Source organism: Zophobas morio, unplaced genomic scaffold, assembly GCF_036711695.1.
Source record: "Zophobas morio isolate AGI-343-1 ecotype UQ-CSIRO unplaced genomic scaffold, CSIRO_AGI_Zmor_V1 ptg000026l, whole genome shotgun sequence".
Lineage (NCBI taxonomy): Eukaryota > Metazoa > Arthropoda > Insecta > Coleoptera > Tenebrionidae > Zophobas > Zophobas morio.
The window spans coordinates 1,041,299-1,062,130 of NW_026972131.1; the positions used below are offsets into that span (position 1 = coordinate 1,041,299).

The window sequence follows — 20,832 nt, forward strand, 5'->3', positions numbered from 1 at the left end:
TGAAATTTCCAAAACGAAAAGTAAAGTTTCATCCATTAATTGGGTTAAATAAAATATAAATGCTTCTTCACGTTTTTATCTATGTTTGTAATTGAGATTTAACATTAAAAATAATTATACTACACTATATAACTTAGGTTAAATAAAGTAAAATAAAAACTTCATGAGCAGTATTGACATGACATTGAAAAACCTATATTAATATAATTATGCATCAAACACACAAATCGGTTTATTCTATCTCGAACGTTTTAGTTGCCATTGTACTGTTGTTAAACAAATCTATAGTCAGGGAGCTCAAAAACACTGGAATCGATTTTTGGTGGCGTAAATGTAAATTGACCATTTCCTCCAAAGTCGAGCTGAATTCATTCTCCAGTAAATTCAGATTTCCTTCATTATTTAATTGGAAGCATAATTGATCTTCAGCCCGTTCTGCATAAATACTCGTCAACTTGTACAGCGACGTCGAAGTTCGATCTATCTTGTAACCCAACAACATGTAAATAACATTTCTGAATTCATGCAGAGACGATTTAAAATAATCCTTGAGCCGTTGCGTTTGAGACTCATGAGTTTTTATTTGTTCTTTTAGGGTGTGGATTTCTTCTGGACACAAAGCTGATTCACCAAGTTTGCTGGATTCAATTCCTTCTTCTAGTTTTTTAATCTTGATCTTTAGCCTTTCCACCTAAAATTAACATCACATCAAGGTTCGGTCATTGTTTAAGTATATTATAGTCAAAGGGGGTAAAACTAGTGTGTAAGCACGTGATGTCGATAAGGTAGTAAACTGACGTATTAGTCAGTGCGTTGTACACTAATAATGTTGCAAAAATTGAGAAATCGAAAAGTCGAAAAATTTTAAAAACCGAAAAACCAAGATGGCAAAATTGAAGAATAGAAATATTGAAGAACTGAAAAATCGAGAAATCCAAACATGAAAAAATCAAAAAAATAAAAATTGGAAAATCTAAAATTTAAATAATATTCCGAAAATAGAAAAATTGAAGAACTGGAAAGTTGAGAAATCGAAGCATAAAACAGTTAAACAATTGAAAAATCTAAAATTTAAAAACGGAAAATTGATAATCCAAAAAGTAAAAAGTCGAGAAATCGAAGTCGAAATACGAAAAAATTCCAAAACTCAACTATCAAAAACTGAAGAATCGAAAAACTGAAAAATCACAAAATTGAACGAAATATCCAAAAATTAGGAAATTAAAAAATTGAAAAATCAAAACCCTGAAAAATCGAAAAATTGAAGAACCGAAGAACTGAAAGATGGAAACTGGGAAGTGGAGAAATGGGAAAATAAAAAAATTGATTAATTGAGAAATCCGAAAACTGAAAATTCAGAAATGTCAAAATTCGAAAAATTAAAATATCGTAAAATTGAAAAATCGAAAAATCAAAAAAAGAAGAATACGAAATCTAACATTTAAAAATCGAAAAATCAACGAATCGAGAAATCGAAACTCGAAAATTTAAAAAATTGAAAAATCGAAAATTGAAAAATTCGGAAAATTGAAAAATAGAACTAGAAACTCGAGAAATCGAAAAATCTAGAAATTTAAAAATTGAAAAATTAAAATATGGAAAAGTTCAAAAATTGAAAAATGTAAAGTTTAAAAAACGAAAAACTGAAAATCCAAAAATAAAAAATCAAAAAATCCAGAAGTGGAAAAATCGAAAAATTGAAAAATCTCAAAACTAAAAGAAATATCCAAAAATTGAGGAATTAAAAAATTGGAAAATTGAGATATCGAAAAACCAATAAAGCGAAGTCGAAGAATTGGAGAACTGAAAAATCGAAACTTTGAGAAGTGGGAAAATCAAAAATAGATTGATTGAGAAATCGGAAAACTAAAAATTTAGCAATGTCAAAATTTTAAAAATTGAAAAATTTAAAACATTGAACAATCAAAATATCGCAAAATTGAAGAATCTAGAAATCCAAACATAAATAGATATCTTCAGTTGCTCGCAACATATGTTTAAACAATGATTTAAGACGTTTGTAGTTATAAGGACATCTTATTTCATATTCTGTTTTTTAAAACTATTGTCTATTTTGGAACTTTGTTCTGTTAGTCAATAAAATTTATAATATAATATAAACAAAGGAAAAAATAAAAATTCGAAAATTTAAAAATCGAAAAGCTGAAAAATCGACAAATCGAGAATTCGAAACTCCAGAATTTAAAAAATCGAAACATTGAAAAATCGGATAACTAAAAAATTGAAACATTGAAAAATTGGAAAATCAAGAAATTGAAAAGCACAAAAGGAAAAAATCGAAAAACCGAGAAATCCAAAAATCGACACATCAAAAAATTCAAAAACTGAGACATCGAGAAATCGAAAAATCGAGGAGTCGGAAGCCGAAAAGAAAAGTTAAATTTGAAAAATTGATAAATCGAGAAATTGAAGAATCAAAACCAAGAAACATCTGAATTCGATAAATCGAGAAATCAAAAAATTGAAAAATCGAAAAATTTTAAAAAAGAAAAACTGGAAAATCGAAAATTTAAAAATTCGAAAAATTGAAATATAGAAGAACTGAAAGATGGAAACTTTGGGAAGTGGAGAAATGGGAAAATAAAAAAATGGTTTAATTGAGAAATCCAAAAACTGAAAATTCAGAAATGTCAAAATTTGAAAAATTAAAAAATATTGAAGAACTGAAAAATTGAAAAATCTAAAATTGAAAAATGGAGAAATCCAAACATGAAAAAATCAAAAAAATTAAAATTCGAAAATCTAAATTTAAAAATCGAAAAACTGAAAAATCAAAGAATCGAGAAATCGAAACTCGAAAATTAAAAAAATTGGAAAATTGAAAAATCGTAAAATTCAAAAACTGGGACAACGAGAAATCGAAAGTCGAAAAGTCGAGAAGTCCAAAAATCGAAAATTTAAAAATTCGGAAAATTGAAAAATAGAACTGGAAACTCGAGAAATCGAAAAATATACAAATTTAAAAATTAAAATATAGAAAAGTTGAAAAATTGGGAAATTGAAATATAAAACAATCGAGAAATTGAGAAATCCAAAGTTTAAAAAACGAAAAATTGAAAATCCAAAAATAGAAAATCGAAAAATCCTGAAGTTGAAAAGTCGAAGAATCGAAATATTGAAAAATCTCAAAACTGAAAGAAATATCCAAAAATTGGGGAATTAAAAAGTTGGAAAATTGAGAAATCCAAAAACCAATAAAGCGAAGTAGAAAAATCGAAGAATTGGAGAACTGGATAATCGAAACTTTGAGAAGTGGGAAAATCAAAAATATATTGATTGAGAAATCGGAAAACTGAAAATTTAGCAACATCAAAATTTGAAAAATTGAAAAATTTAAAACATTGAACAATTGAAATGTCGCGAAATTGAAGAATCTAGAAATCCAAACAAAAAATAAAAATTCAAAAATTTAAAAATAAAAAAACTGAAAAACGACAAATCGAGAATTCGAAACTCCAGAATTTAAAAAATTGAAAAATTGAAAAATCGGATAACTAAAAAATTGAAACATTGAAAAATTAGAAAATCAAGAAATTGAAAAGCACAAAAGGAAAAAATCGGAAAACCGAGAAATCCAAAAATTGACACATCGAAAAATTCAAAAACTGAGACATCGAAAAATCGAAAAATCGAGGAGTCGGAAGCCGAAAAGAAAAGTTAAATTTGAAAAATTGATAAATCGACAAATTGAGGAATCAAAACCAAGAAACATCTGAATTCGATAAATCGAGAAATCAAAAAACTGGAAAATCGAAAATTTAAAAATCGAAAAATTGAAATATAGAAGAAGTGAAAGATGGAAACTTTGGAAAGTAGAGAAATGGGAAAATAAAAAAATGAATTAATTGAGAAATTCAAAAACTGAAAAATTGAAAAATCTAAAATTGAAAAATGGAGAAATCCAAACATGAAAAAATAAAAAAAATTAAAATTCGAAAATCTAACATTTAAAAATCGAAAAACAATGAATCCAGGAATCGAAACTCGAAAATTTAAAAAATTGGAAAATTGAAAACTAAAAAAATCGAAAAATCGATACATCGTAAAATTCAAAAACTGAGACATCGAGAAATCAAAAAATCAAAAAATCGAGATATCGAGGAGTCGAAAAGGCGAAAAATTGAGAAGCCGAAATACATTGGTCAAAATCGAAAAATCGAAAAGTTAAAAATCGAAAAATTGATAAATCGAGATCTCAAAAAATTGAAAAATCGAAAATTTAAAAATTCGGAAAATTGAAAAATAGAACCGGAAACTCGAGAAATCGAAAAATCTAGAAATTTAAAAACTGAAAAATCTAAAAAACTGAAGATCCAAAAATAAACGTCGAAGAATCGAAATATGTATTGAAAAATCGGAAAACCAATAAAGCGAAGTCGAAAAATCGAAGAATTGGAGAACTGAAAAATCGAAACTTTGACCAGTCTAGAAATGGGAAAATCAAAAATATATTGATTGCGAAATTGGAAAACTGAAAATTTAGCAACGTCAAAATTTGTAAAATTGAACAAATTTGAACAATTAAAATATCGCAAAATCCAAACATAAAAAAAGCAAAAAATAAAAATTCGAAAATTTAAAAATCGAAAAACTGAAAAATCGACAATTCGAGAATTCGAAACTCCAGAATTTAAAAATCGAAAAACTGAAAAATCGTATAACTAAAACATCGAAACATTGAAAAATTGGAAAATCGAGAAATTGAAAAGCCCTAAAGTAAAAAATCGTAAAATCGAGTAATCCAAAAATCGAAACGTCGAAAAATTCAAAAACTGACCCATCGAGAAATCGAAAAATCAGAGGATCGAAAAATCGAGGAGTCGGAAGCCGAAAAGAAAAGTTAACAATTGAAAAATTGCTAAATCGAGAAATTGAATAATCAAAACTACGAAACATCTGAATTCGATAAATCGAGATATCAAAAATTTTCAAAATCGAAAAATTAAAAAACTAGAAATTGAAAAGTTCCCAGAACTAATAATGTTGCAGAAACTGCTAAACCGGAAACTAAAAAATCGGGAAATCTAAAAATCGAAAAATTTTAAAAACCGAAAAACCAAGATGGCAAAGTTAAAAAACCGAAAAATTGAAAAATAGAATTATTGAAGAAATAAAAAATCGAGAAAGCGAAAAATCGAAAATTTAAAACATTGAAAAATTTAAATATGAGAAAATTGTAAAATCGAGAAATCCAAACATGAAAAAAACAAAAAAATCTAAAATTTAAAAATCGAGAAATTGAACGATCGGTTAATTGAAAAATTGAAACTTCGAAAAATTAAAAAAAAAAATGGAAAATCGAAAATTTAAAAAATCTGAAAATTTAAAAATTGGAATATAGAAGAACTGAAAACTCGAGAAATCTAAGCATAAAACAGGTAAAAAATTGAAAAATCTAAAGTTTAAAAAACGGAAAATTGAAAATTCATAAAGTAAAAAGTCGAGAACTCGAAAAGTCGAAATACAAAAAAATCCCAAAACTCAAATATCGAAAAATTGAAAAATTGAAAAAAAAGAAAAGAAGCGAAAAACTAAAAAATCACAAAATTGAACGAAATATCAAAAAATTGGGGAATTAAAAAATTGTGAAACTGAAAAGTCAAAAAAACAAAGTCGAAAAATTGAAAAATCAAAAACCTGAAAAATCGAAAAATTGAAGAACCGAAGAACTGAAAGATGGAAGCTTTGGGAAGTGGAGAAATGGGAAAATAAAAAATAGATTCATTGAGAAATCCGAAAACTGAAAATTTAGAAATATCAAAAATTGAAAAACTAAAAAATTTTGAAGAACTGAAAAACTGAAAAATCTAAAATTTAAAAATCGAAAAACTAAAAATCAACGAATCGAGAAATCGAAACTCAAAAATTGGAAAATTCAGAAACATCGAAAAGTCGAGAAACCGAAAACTAGAAAATCGAAAAATCGATACATCGTAAAATTGAAAAACCGAAATAGGCCAAAATGGAAAAATTGATAAATCGAGAAACATCCAAATCTCGATAAATCGAGATCTTCAAAAAATTGAAAAATCGAAAATTTAAAAGTTCGGAAAATTGAAAAATAGAACCGGAAACTCGAAAAATCTAGAAATTTAAAAACTGAAAAGTTAAAATATGGAAAAGTAGAAAAATTGAGAAATTGAAATATAAAACAATCAAAAAACTGCAAATCCAAAAATAAAAAATCGAAAAATCGAAACGTCGAAGAATTGAAATATTGAAAAAATCTCAAAACTGAAAGAAATATCCAAAAACTGAGGAATTAAAAAATTGAGAAATCGAAAAACCAATAAATCGAAGAATTGCAGAATTGAAAAATCGAAACTTTGAGAAGTGGGAAAATCAAAAATAGATCGATTGAGAAATCGGAAAACTGAAAATTTAGCAACGTCAAAATTTGAAAAATTGAAAACTTTAAAACATTGAACAATTAAAATATTGCAAAATTGAAGAATCTAGAAATCTAAACAAAAAAGCAAAAAAAATTCGAACATTTAAAATTTAAAAATCGAAAAACTGAAAAATCGACCAATCGAAAATTCGAAACTCCAAAATTAAAAAAATCGAAAAATTGAAAAATCTGATAACTGAAAAAATCGAAACATTGAAAAATTGGAAAATCGAGAAATCCAAAAGTCGAAACATCGAAAAATTCAAAAACTGAGACATCGAAAAATCGAAAAATCAAAAGATCGAGAAATTGAGGACTCGGAAGCCGAAAAAAAGTTAAAGTTAAAAATTAAAAAATTGATAAATCGAGAAAATGAACAATCAAAACCACGAAACATCTGAGTTCGATAAATCGAAAAATTTAAAAAAAGAAAAACTAGAAAATCGAAAATTTAAAAATTCGAAAAACTAAAATATGGAAGAACTGAAAACTCGAGATATCGAAAAACCTAGAATTTTAAAAATTGAAATATTAAAACATGGAAAACGAAGAACAAAACAGTCGAAAAATTGAAAAATCGCATAACTGAAAGAAATATCCAAAAAACTGAGAAATTAAAAAATTCGAAAATTGAGAAATCGTAACTAAAAAAGCAAAGTCGAAAAATCGTAAGCTTAAAAAATCGAAAAACTGAACAAGTGAAAAATTGAAACTTTGGAAAGTTGGGAAATAGAAAAATAAAAAAAAGTTACTTCAGAAATTGGAAAACTGAAAATTTAGAAACACGAAAATTTGAAAAATTGAAAAATAATATTCAATACTATTATAACCGCAAAATTGAAGAGGACAAAAATTTAGAAATCGTATCATTGAAACATCGGAAAATTGAGAAATCGAAAAATAAAAAAATCGAGAAATCGAAAATTTCAACAATGGAAAAATTGAATAAGTCCAAAATTGAAATATTGAAAAATTGAGACATCTAAAGCTGAAAATCGAGAAAACGAAAAGCCGAAAAATCTCAATAGCGTATTTATAAATCACAACTTCAGGACTATGCTACTTTTTAACATTTAAATAACATTATAAATTAGAAAATGTTTTTTTTCCAAAAATCTTGACGTCTAAGGTGAAAACTCAACATGCTATGCAGGTGTTTCAAGTGACTTTTTCATAATAAAATCTTATGATGACGTCATCAACTTTTCAGCAAGAACACCAATAGAAAAAAATTTAAAAAGAAACTAAATGAAATATACCTCTTGTTCCAACTTTTCCACTAACTGCTCCCTTTGCGCTAAGCATTCAGCCAGCGGATTGTTCCCCAAATGATACACTTTACCACCATGGAGTGTGTCTTGCCCCACTAGAAGACCTTCTAACTGAATTTCCAGTTGATCGCGTTTCTGTTTCAACATATCATTCTCCAACTTCAACTGCTCTACTTCATCTTGCAGTTTCACAAGAAGTTCTGTCTTATTTGTTCCATGTTCTGTAAAAAATTCGTGATTATATTCTTAAGAAAAACTTTAAAATATCGTCATACCAGAATATAAAGACGGGTTACTACTCTGCAAGTCACTTTCTAATTTAGCATTCAGTTCTCTGTAATTATCAACAATTTTCTCTAAAGACTCGATTCTTTCTTTTTGTGATTGCAGTTGACTTGTATGTGGTGCATTTGAAGGTGGATTGATAGCCATTGTGAGGTCTTTTTCATACGAATCCAGCTGTAAACGGTAGCTATCTCGTTCGCGACTGACAAGCCCAAGTTTCTTCTGCATTCGATGGAAAAGATTCTGCTTCTGTTCAATTGTTTTCTTCATTTCTACCAGGAGTTTCTGCGACTTTTCTAATTCCGTTTTGGCCACTTTCTGCTCCTAAAATATAAACAAATTATGTAAATTACATACTAAAAAACTGTCGCTATATACTTACATATAAAGCCGTCGATAGTTGTGATTCTAACTCAACTTTAGACGAAGTCAAAGATATTTCTTGTTGTTGCAGTCTTTCAACTACACATCTGAGCAGATGGGGCAATGATGAGTCTGATCCTGTTACTTCACAAATTCCACGAGCCACTGATCTCCATTCATTTAAGTACACTTGAGTTTGTACTTGTTCAGCCTGACACACAAGAGTAACTAAACAACAAATAAATCGTGCGAAAAATTACCTGTAAAGCCGCAATTCTTTTTTCTTGTTCCTTGTAATGAGTAAGCCGAGATTTTAAATCATGAACCTCTTCCTCCAACAATAATTTATTTTTAACTTCATCTTTTAGTCTTACGTTTTCACATTTAAGTTTTTCAACGTCCTTCTCCAAATCAACGTAGTTTGCTAATTTTTGTACTTGTGTCTAAAACATGTGAGTAGTATCATTGTTTAAGTAGGTATATTTTAGTTAGACAACCTAATACAAATGTTACTTCGTCTAAATAGTGAGCTTTGGGACAAGGAACGTCAAGATTTTTGGAAAAAAAAATCAACATTTTCCCATTTATAATGTTATTTAAATGTTAAAAAGTAGCATAGTGCTGAACTTTTTTTATTTTTGGATTTCTCAATTTTCCGATGTTTCAATGATACGATTTCTTAATTTTTGTCCTCTTCAATTTTGCGATTTTTAAATATTTCGATTTTCCAATTTTCCAGATTTTCACGTTTCTAAATTTTCAGTTTTCCGATTTCTCAAGTAACTTTATTTTTTATTTTTCCAGTTCTCGACTTCCTAAAGTTTCAATTTTTCACTTCTTCAAGTCTTCACTTTTTCGATTTTTTAAGCTTACGATTTTTCGACTTTGCTTCTTTAGTTTTTCGATTTCTCAATTTTCCAATTTTTTAATTTCTCAGTTTTTGGATATTTCTTTCAGTTATGAGATTTTTCAATATTTCGATTTTTCGATTGCTGGACTTTTTTTGATTTCTCGATTTTTTACTTTCTGGATTTTCAATTTTTTGCTAATCTTTAGATTTTTCAATTTTTCGACTGTTTTATTCTTCGTTTTCTCAATTTTTCAACTTTTCGATGTTTTAATATTTCAATTTTTAAAATTCTATGTTTTTCGATATCTCGAGTTTTCAGTTCTTCCATATTTTAGTTTTTCGAATTTTTAAATTTTCGATTTTCCAGTTTTTCTTTTTTAAAATTTTTCGATTTATCGAATTCAGATGTTTCGTGGTTTTGATTGTTCATTTTCTCGATTTATCAATTTTTCGATCGTTTGATTTTTCGATTTCTCGATGTCTCAGTTTTTGAATTTTTAGGATGTATCGATTTTTCGATTTTTTACTTTTCGGTTTCTCGAGTTTTCGATGTTTTATTTTATGAATTATCCGATTTTTCAATTTTCCAATTTTTTAAATTTTCGAGTTTCGATTTCTCGATTCGTTGATTTTGCAGTTTTGCGATTTTTAAATTTTAGATTTTCGAACTTTTTAATTTTTCAAATTTTGACATTTCTGAATTTTCAGTTTTCGATTTCTCAATTTTCCAATTTTTTAGTTTCTCAGTTTTTGGATATTTCTTTCAGTTATGAGATTTTTCAATATTTCGATTTTTCGATTGCTAGGCTTTTTTTGATTTCTCGATTTTTTACTTTTTGGATTTTCAATTTTTTGCTAATCTTTAGATTTTTCAATTATTCGACTGTTTTATTCTTCGTTTTCTCAATTTTTCAACTTTTCGATGTTTTAATATTTCAATTTTTAAAATTCTAGGTTTTTCGATATCTCGGGTTTTCAGTTCTTCTATACATATTTCAGTTTTTCGAATTTTTAAATTTTCGATTTTCCAGTTTTTCTTTTTTAAAATTTTTCGATTTCTCGATTTATCGAATTCAGATGTTCATGATTTTGTTGACTGTCTCGATTTATCAATTTTTTTAATTTTTCAATCTTTTGATTTTTCGATGTTTCGATTTTTGGATTTCTCGATTTTTCTATTTTTCAATGTTTCGATTTTTTAGTTATCGAATTTTTCAATTTTTTAGTTTTTCGATTTTTAAATTTTTGATTTTCGAATTTTTTTTTTGCTTTTTTATGTTTGGACTTCTAGATTCTTCAATTTTGTGATATTTTAATTGTTCAATTGTTTTAAATTTTTCAAATTTTGACGTTGCTAAATTTTCAGTTATTTTTGATTTTCCCATTTCTAGATTTCTCAAAGTTTCGATTTTCAGTTCCCCAATTCTTCGATTTTTCAAGTTCGCTTTAATGGTTTTTGATTTCTCAATTTTCCAATTTTTTAATTCCTCAATTTTTGGATATTTATTTCAGTTTTGACATTTTTCAATATTTCGATTCTTCGACTTTTTGATTTTTAATTTTTGGATTTCCTGATTTGTTGATTTTTTGCAGTTTTGCGATTTTTAAATTTTAGATTTTCGAATTTTTATTTTTTTGATGTTTGGATTTCTCCATTTTTCAATTTTATTATATAATTATTATTATTAATTTTTTTTAATTTTTCAAATTTTGACATTTCTGAATTTTCAGTTTTCGGATTTCTTAATTAATCTATTTTTTTATTTTCCCATTTCTCCACTTCCCAAAGTTTCCATCTTTCAGTTCTTCGGTTCTTCAATTTTTCAAATTTTCTTCTATTTTTTTTGGGATTTTTTTGTATTTAGACTTTTCGAGTTTTGGATTTTTCGATTTCTCGACTTTTTACTTTTTAGATTTTCAATTTTCCGTTTTTTAAAGTTTGGTTTTTTTAAATTTTTGTTTTATGCTTTGATTTTTCAATTCTTCAACTTTTCGATATTTTAACTTTTCAATTTTTAAAATTTTAGGTTTTTCGATTTCTCGAGTTTTCAGTTCTTCTATATTTCAATTTTCCAATTTTCAGAATTTTTAAATTTTCGATTTTCCAGTTTTTATTTTTTTGTTTTTTTCATGTTTCCATTTTTTTTTTGTTTACAATTTTTTCATATTTAAATTTTTTAATGTTTTAAATTTGCGATTTTTCAAATTCTGGATTTTTCATTTCTTCAATACATATTTCTATTTTTCAATTTTTCGATTTTTAAAATTTTTGATTTCTCGATTTATCGAATTCAGATGTTTCGTGGTTTTGATTGTTCAATGTCTCGATTTATCATTTTTTTTTAATTTTTAACTTTTCTTTTCGGTTTCCCACTCCTCAATTTTTCGATCTTTTGATTTTTCGATTTCTCGATGTCTCAGTTTTTGAATTTTTCGATGTTTCGATTTTTGGATTTCTCGATCTTCCAATTTTTCAATGTTTCGATTTTTTAAATTTTGGAGTTTCGAATTTTCGATTTGTAGATTTCTCAGTTTTTCGATTTTTAAATTTTAAATTTTCGAATTATTTTCTTTTTTTATGTTTGGATTTCTAGATTCTTCAATTTTGCAATATTTTAATTGTTCAACGTTTGAAATTTTTCAAATTTTGACGTTGCTGAATTTTCACTTTTCCGATGTTTCTATCAATCCATTTTTGATTTTCCCACTTCTCAAAGTTTCGATTTTTCAGTTCTTCAATTCTTCAATTTTTCGATTTTACTTTATTTATTATTTTTTCGATTTCTCAATTTTCCAATTTTTAATTCCTCAATTTTTGGATATTTCTTTAAATTTTGAGATTTTTTAATATTTCGATTCTTCGACTTTTCGATTTTTTATTATCGGATTTTCAGTTTTTCGTTTTTTAAACTTTAGATTTTTCAATTTTTCGATTGTTTTATATTTCAATCTCTCAATTTTTCAAGTTTCCCATATTTTAATTTTTCAGTTTTTAAATTTCTAGATTTTTCGATTTCTCGAGTTTCCAGTTCTATTTTCCAATTTTCCGAATTTTTAAATTTTCGAGTTTTCAATTTTTTGAGATCTCGATGTATCGAGATTCGGATGTTTCGATATTTTGATTGTTCAATCTCTCGATTTATCAATTTTTTCATTTTGGCCTATTTCGGTTTCTCAATTTGTTTATTTCTCGATGTCTCAGTTTTTGAATTTTACGATGTATCGATTTTTCGATTTTTAACTTTCGGTTTCTCGACTTTTCGATGTTTTGATTTTTGAATTATCCGATTTTTGAATTTTCCAATTTTTTTAATTTTCGAGTTTCGATTCCTCGATTGATTTTTCAGTTTTTCGATTTTTAAATTTTAGATTTTCGAATTTTTAATTTTTTGATTTTTTGATTGGATTTCTCCATTTTTCAGTTTTACGATATTTTAGCTTTTCAATGTTTTCAATTTTAGATTTTTCAATTTTTCTGTTCTTCAATATTTTTTAGTTTTTCAAATTTTGACATTTCTCAATTTAATCAATTTTTTTATTTTCCCAGTTTTTCGTTTTTTTAAATTTAGATTTTTTAATTTTTCGATTGTTTTACATTCCAATGTCTCAATTTTTCTACTTTTCCATATTTTAATTTTTCAGTGTTTTAAATTTCTAGATTTTTCGATTTCTTGAGTTTCCAGTTCTATTTTTCAATTTTCCGAATTTTTAAATTTTGGAGTTTTCAATTTTTTGAGATCTCGATTTATCGAGATTCGGATGTTTTGATATTTTGATTGTTCAACCTCTCGATTTATCAATTTTTCCATTTTGGCATATTTCGGTTTCTCAATTTTTCGACTTCTCGATTTTTCGATTTCTCGACTTTTAGATGTTTTGATTTTTGAATTATCCGATTTTTCAATTTTCCAATTTTTTAAATTTTCGAGTTTCGATTCGTCGATTCGTTGATTTTTCAGTTTTTCGATTTTTAAATTTTAGGTTTTTCAATTTTTCAGTTCAATATTTTTAAATTTTTCAAATTTTGACGTTTCTGAATTTTCGGTTTTCGGATTTCTCAATTAATCTACTTTTTTATTTCCCCATTTCTCCACTTTCCAAAGTTTCCATCTTTCAGTTCTTTGGTCCTTCAATTTTTTGATTTTTCAATTTTTCGATTTTTCGACTTTGCTTTTTTGACTTTTCGTTTTCTCATTTTTTTGATATTTCGTTCAATTTTGTGATTTTTTAGTTTTTCGATTCTTCAATTTTTCGATATTTGAGTTTTGGGATTTTTTTGTATTTCGATTTTCGAGTTCTTCTTTTTTGACATCTCGATTTTTCGATCTGTTGATTTTTCGATTTCTCGTTGTCTCAGTTTTTGAATTTTACGATGTACCGATTTTTCGATTTTTTACTTTTCGGTTTCTCAACTTGACAATGTTTCGATTTTTGAATTATCCGATTTTTCAATTTTCCAATTTTTTAAATTTTCGAGGTTCGATTTCTCGATTCGTTGATTTTTCACTTTTTCGATTTTCGAATTTTTATTTCATTGATTTTTTGATGTTTGGATTTCTCTATTTTTCAATTTTACGATATTTCAATTATTCAATGTTTAAAATTTTAGACATTTCGATTTTTCAGTTCTTCAATGGTTTTTTAATTTTTCAATTTTTGACATTTCTGAATTTTCAGTTTTCGGATTTCTCAATTAATCTATTTTTTATTTTCCCATTTCTCCACTTCCCAAAGTTTCCATCTTTCAGTTCTTCGGTTCTTCAATTTATCGATTTTTAAAGTTTGCGATTTTTCGATCTTGCTTTTTTGATTTTTCGGTTTCTCGATTTTTTGATTTCCTAATTTTTGGATATTTCGTTCAATTTTATAATTTTTCAGTTTTTCGATTCTTCAATTTTTCTTCTATTTTTCAATTTTTCGATATTTGAGTTTTGGGATTTTTTAGTATTTCGACTTTTTGAGTTCTGGATTTTTCGATTTCTCGACTTTTTACTTTTTGGATTTTCAATTTTCCGTTTTTTAAACTTTGGATTTTTCAATTTTTAACTGTTTTATGCTTCGATTTCTCAATTTTTCAACTTTTCGATATTTTAACTTTTCAATTTTTAAAATTTTAGGTTTTTCGATTTCTCGAGTTTTCAGTTCTTCTATATTTGAATTTTTCAATTTTCGGAATTTTTGAAATTTTCGATTTTCCAATTTTTTTTAATCTTACGATGTTTCGATTTTTCAATTAATCGATTGTTCAATTTCTCGATTTTTATTTTTTTAAAATTTAAAAATCGGAAAATTGAAAATCCAAACAGTAGAAAGTCGAGAAACCGAAAAATCCAGAACTCGAAAAGTCGAAATACAAAATAATCCCAATACTCAAATATTAAAAAATTGAAAAATGGAAGAAAAATTGAAAAATCGAAAAACTAAAAATCACAAAATTGAACGAAATATCCAAAAATTATGGAATTAAAAAATTGAGACAGACCCCGAAAAGTCAAAAAAGCCAAGTCGAAAAATCGCAAACTCAAAAAATCGAAAAATTGAAAAATCAAAACCCTGAAAAATCGAAATATTGAAGAACCGAAGAACTGAAAGATGGAAACTTTGGGAAGTGGAGAAATGGGAAAATAAAAAAATAGATTAATTGAGAAATCCGAAAACTGAAAATTCAGAAATATCAAAATTTGAAAAATTAAAATATCGTAAAATTGAAAAATGGAGAAATCCAAACATCAAAAATCCGATAATTCAAAAATCGAAACATCGAAAACTCGAGAAACCGAAAAGTAAAAATCGAAAAATCGAGACATCGTAAAATTCAAAAACTGAGACATCGAGAAATCGAAAAATCAAAACATCGAAAAATCCGAGTCTCGATAAATCAAGATCTCAGAAAATTGAGAAATCGAAAATTTAAAAATTCGAAAAATTGAAAAATAGAACTGGAAACTCGAGAAATTAAAAATTGAAAAATTAAAATATGGAAAAGTTGAAAAATTGAGAAATTGAAATAAAACAATCGAAAAATTGAAAAATCTAAAGATCAAAAAACGAAAAACTGAAAATCCAAAAATAAAAAATCGAAAAATCCAGACTTCGAAAAACCGAAATATTGACAAATCTCAAAACTGAAAAAAATATCCACAAATTGGGTAATTAAAAAATTGGAAAATTGAGAAATCGAAAAACCAATAAAGTCGAAAAATTGAAGAATTGCAGAACTGAAAAATCGAAACTTTGAGAAGTGGAAAAATCAAAAATAGAAGGATTGAGAAATCGGAAAACTGAAAATTTAGCAACGTCAAAATTTGAAAAATTGAAGAATCTAGAAATCCAAGCAAAAAATAAAAATTCGAAAATTTAAAATTTAAAATCGAAAAACTGAAAAATCGACAAATCGAGAATTCGAAACTCCAGAAAAATTGAAAAATTGGATAACTAAAAAATCGAGAAATTGAAAAGCCCAAAAATCGAGGAGTCGAACGCCGAAAGAAAAGTTAAAAATTGATAAATCGAGAAAATGAACGATCAAACCATTGGAACGTCCGAATCTTGATAAATCGAGAAATCAAAAAATTGAAAAATCGAAAAATTACAAAATCGAAAATTTAAAAAATGAAATAGAGAATTGAAAACTAGACAAATCGAAAAATCCAGAAATTTAAAAATTGAAAAACTGAAAAATCGAGAAAAATAAAAGTTGAAAAGTAACAAATAGTTTAAAAATCGAAAAACCAAGTTGGCAAAAACTCGAAACATAAAAAAATCGTAAAACAGCAAAATTGAAAAATAGAAATACTGAAGAACTGAAAAATAAAAAAAAATCAAACTTCGAGAAGTCGAAAAATCGAAAAATTGAGAAAGCGAAAAAGGCCAAAATCGAAAAATCAAAATGTTTAAAATGGAAAAATTGATAAATCGAAAAATCTATAAATTTAAAACGTTGAAAAATTAAATTTTTCAGTTATTCTATATGTATTTCAATTTCTCAATTTTCGGAATTTTTGAATTTTCGATTTTCCAATTTTCCTATATTTGAATTTTTCAATGTTTTAAGTTTCAATTTCTAGTTTTTTAATTTTTCGATTTTTAAAATTTTTAATTTTTTGATAATTCAATTTGCTTACACACTATTTTTACCCCCTTTCATACACTTCATAGTGAAGCGAGTGAGACATAAAATATTAAAATATCTACATGGAAAAGTGATTCTCCATATAAGTTGTCCAACTATAATATACTTAAACAATGGTAGTATACACAACCATGATAATCATTTATTACCTTTGCTTGGTCTTGAAACTCCAAAAAATTTTCTTTGGCATACTCCAGATCCTTGATTTTTAGAAGTGCAACTTGTAATGCTTGATCTTTTCTTTCTAATTCCCTCTCCGTGACGCTTTTTTCTGTCAGACGCTTTTCTAATAATAACAATAAATATAAAATCTTCAATGTTCAGCGTTATTGCGATAATTACCTAATTCTAAAACTAGCTTTTTTTGTGCCTCTGCATCCTCCTCGGCTGCATCTAGCATCATTTGCAGTTCTGCTAATTTGCGATTTAATAATATAATTTCTGCATTCTCTTCACCATCAAACAAACGTGATTCTTCCTTCATTTCAGTAAGACTCTTCTCTAATTCTTCAATCTCCTCGTCTTTTCGTACTTTCAACATACTGTACTTGTTATTTACCTATAAATAAACTCTTTAGTAACATTATTATTACACATCTAGTACTCACATCAGCAAGTTGTTTCTTAAGATCAGCCTCTCTTTGTCGTATTGACTGTAATTGCGCTTCCAACTCTTCGATTGATTTTCGGTCACTTTCATGTTGTTTCTTAAGTAATTTACTTTCGTTTTCATACATTATTTCCATTTCTTTTCTAACGTTATGCATATGTTGGATTCTACTTTCTAAATTCATTATAGTGTTTCGACCCTCTAGTAAATCAGTTCTTAAACGTCTCGTTTCTCGCGGTGACGCCATATACCCAAAATTCATTTCTTTTGCGTACTTCATCCTTTTAATCCTTGTAGATTCTTCAGAACTGGTTTGACTATCATTTGAAACTGAACTGGATGAACGTTTCAGAGGTGTGCCACAGGAGAAATTGTTGACTTCCAAATCCACACTCGGCTTCAAATTCGTTACCATTTTTATAATAGTATCATTAACTTTGTCAGTCATTGTCGTGGTTATTCAGTTCATAAATAATTTTAAAATTGATTTAGTTTTCACCATCCGCACAAAATCGTGTTTCTGCAAAGAAAAAACTTGCTAAAATACAACAAGCTGTCTTGTGCTCAACATTAACCAAACTTTCAACTTTATTAAATGTGGGTAATTACTACAAATTGCAAACAGCACTAGAACTGAATAACAGAAACGTGTATAGCCGGGCTGGCCATTATTTTTAAGCTTGGATGTTTGTGAACAAACTAACCTACAAATTCTAAACGACGCTTTTAATGAATTAGGAACAAATGCAACCAACATTAAAAAATATAACTACCAAAATGCAGCTTTTCAGTTGAAATTGTTTATAAGGAATTCACGTTCGGTAGATGTAACTAGATTTGGTAACTTTTTTTTTTAAGCTGTGTAACTGCGGACATAATTGTTCTAGTGTATAATGTATCAGAAAGTAGGTATCAAAAATGTGACATGTAAGTAAGTAAATGTCAAACATCGAAAATGTGATGGTTTTGTGGTAATCTGCTGAATCTATTTTTGAATCAAGGAGAAAATTACATCCCTCTAAAAGCCCAAAGAGGAACCCGCATGTAAAATTGTGAATCTTTTCCCTTCACTAGTTTTTTTAGGAGGACAAGATTTGATGTCATCATCATGTATCCACAATTTTACCCACGGCCGATTTTACCACAGATCCGTTTTGATATATCCATGTCTCATCGAAGGAAATGAAAAGTAAATCTTCATCATCATCACGCAATTGGAGATACCGCCTTAGAAATTTGATTCTGGTAGCGTGGTAGCTATAACGTGTTTAAAATGTGAAAAACTTTGCCTTCGGAAACCTAAATTTATGCGTGTATTACGTACAATTATTCTCAAAGCCGAATGTTTTCTGCGCAGTCGTCTTTCTGATTCTGATTATAATATTAACGGCACCGACGCCATTGTATCGGTATTATTTTAAAATTCGAAAAGCACTCGTCAACACCAGAGAACTTTACGGAAAATATTTCTGCCACCAGTTTAACTGTTTCCGTTTTACCCAAACGTTGTCCATTTTTCTCTGTAATTTTTTGATAACCCCGAAATATTTCTTGTCTCTTTTTCTTTAAAATGGGTTTTCTTGTGACTATTTTTGTGGAAATTGTTTCCACGCTGTATTTAAGGATTTTCTTGAAACGAAGCGTGTTGAAACTAGAAAAACTTTGTTTTTTTCCACACAAGTCAGATTTGACATTTGAATTAGAAAATTAGACAGTTGATGCCAATCTTTAGTTTCTAGTGATCTTAAGATTGCAACTTAACCACAGAAAAGTTTCTGTCAGCTACTTCTACCGAACGTGAATGCTTATTACATATCACGATTTCCGATTATAAACACTGATTCCAAAAGAAGAAAACTTCGAAACGAATACAAATATTCCAAATGACTTAAATAAACGTGGATGGTTAGTGCGCTGTTGCCATAATGTTGAGATATACGATTATCACATTGCTGCATTTTATTTACAAATCTGAAATCGAATTTTAACTAAAACAATAACTAAAAGTTAAATATTCTTTAAATGTATTGTAAACAATCTGAATTAAGTGGTTAATTAATGGTTCTTGATCAAGAGTAATTTTATGATTTCTTAAGTTACTTCCATTTAATACTATTTCTATGGTTATCCACCCTTTCTTTTGACTATCTTTTGACTAGAGACTTATTTCGATTCTTTTTTTTTTCAATTTTCCGGTTTTCAAGGTCCTAATTTTTAAATTTGCTTTTTTAAATGTGAAATTTTTCAATTTTTGGATTTTTCAACTACAACTTTTCCGTTTTTTTTTCCTTCAATGTGAAACCTTTCAATTTTCGTATTTTTGAGTTTTTCGATTTGTAATAACTTTTGGATTTTTCATTTCTTCAATTTTAGATTTTTCAATTACATGATTTTTCAATTTTTTGCTTCCTCAATTTTTGATTTGCATTTTAATAGTCATGATTTTTAAAATCTGTTTTTTCAGTTTTACGATTTTCTATTTTTGAGTTTCTGGATTTTAAAGCTTTTTCATTTATCCGACTTTTCAATTTTTCGATTTCCAATTTTTCGTTTCGATCTTCAATTTTCAACTTTTCAACTTTTCTATTTGCAATTTCTTGTTTCAGTTTTTTATTTTCTTCATTTTTTCCAGTTTTCCGGTTTTCAATGTATTGATTTTAATTTTTTCATTTTTAAATGTGAAAATTTTCAATTTTTGATTTGGAATTTTTTTAGTTTTCATTTTAAATATATATGTAATATTTTTTCGATTTTTCAGCTTCGTCTTTTTCGTTTTCTTTTCTTCAATGTGAAACCTTCCGGTTTTCAATGTATTGATTTTAATTTTTTCATTTTTAAATGTGAAAATTTTCAATTTTTGATTTGCAATTTTCTAGTTTTCATTTTAAACATGTAATAATGATATTTTTTTAAATATTTCACTATTGAATTTTACAATTTTAGAATTTTTCCATTTTTCAATTATTGGATTTTAAAACTTTTTCATTTATTCAACTTTTCAATTTTTCGATTTTTCAGCTTCTTCTTTTTCGTTTTTTTTTCCTTCAATGTGAAACCTTCCAAATTTCGTATTTTTGAGTTTTTCGATTTGTAATAACTTTAGGATTTTTCATTTCTTCAATTTTAGATTTTCCAGTTTCATGATTTTTCAATTTAAATAATCATGATTTTTAAAATATCTTTTTTCAGTTTTGCGATTTTCCACTTTTGAATTTTTGGGTTTTAAAGATTTTTCATTTATCCGACTTTTCAATTTTTCAATTTCCAATTTTTTGTTTCGATTTTCAATTTTCGACTTTTCAACTTTTCAATTTGCAATTTCTTTTTTCAGTTTTTTATTTTCTTCATTTTTTTCAGTTTTGCGGTTTTCAATGTATTGATTTAAATTTTTTCATTTTTAAATGTGAAAATTTTCAATTTTTGATTTGCAATTATCTAGTTTTCATTTTAAACATGTAATAAAGATATTTTTTTAAATATTTCACTTTTCAATTTTACAATTCTTCCATTTTTCAGTTACTGGATTTTAAAACTTTTTCATTTATTCAACATTTCAATTTTTCGATTTTTCAGCTTCATCTTTTTCGTTTTTTTTCCTTCAATGTGAAACCTTCCAATTTTCGTATTCTTGAGTTTTTCGATTTGTAATAACTTTTGGATTTTTCATATCTTCAATTTTAGATTTTTCAGTTTCATTATTTTTCAATTTTTTGCTTCTTCAATTTTTGATTTGCATTTTTCTAGTTTTCATTTTAAATAATCATGATTTTTAAAATCTCTTTTTCAGTTACGATTTTCCATTTTTGAGTTTCTGGATTTTAAAGCTTTTTCATTTATCCGACTTTTCAATTTTCGGTTTTCAATTTTTCGTTTCGATTTTCAATTTTCGACTTTTCAACTTTTCAATTT

General features: G+C 26.7%; 1 protein-coding gene across 3 annotated transcripts; it reads right to left on the reverse strand.

Annotated features, from left to right (window-relative positions):
- Window positions 1-60: 60 nt before the first annotated feature.
- On the reverse strand, window positions 61-18,430 carry LOC135136219 (mitotic spindle assembly checkpoint protein MAD1). Of its 3 annotated transcripts, none has more exons than XM_064065408.1 (9): window positions 17,697-18,430; window positions 16,922-17,443; window positions 16,656-16,872; window positions 16,463-16,599; window positions 8,592-8,774; window positions 8,351-8,542; window positions 7,959-8,292; window positions 7,672-7,904; window positions 61-691 (listed from the first exon to the last, which is right to left on the reverse strand). In XM_064065408.1, the coding sequence occupies exons 2-9, from the start codon at window positions 17,369-17,371 to the stop codon at window positions 233-235; spliced, it is 2,205 nt and encodes a 734-aa protein (XP_063921478.1). In that variant the 5' UTR covers window positions 17,372-17,443; window positions 17,697-18,430; the 3' UTR covers window positions 61-232. The 3 variants fall into 3 exon arrangements, with proteins under 3 accessions (XP_063921478.1, XP_063921479.1, XP_063921477.1); XM_064065409.1 differs by having other exon boundaries at window positions 17,628-17,698; XM_064065407.1 differs by lacking the exon at window positions 17,697-18,430 and having other exon boundaries at window positions 16,922-17,649.
- Window positions 18,431-20,832: the final 2,402 nt, after the last annotated feature.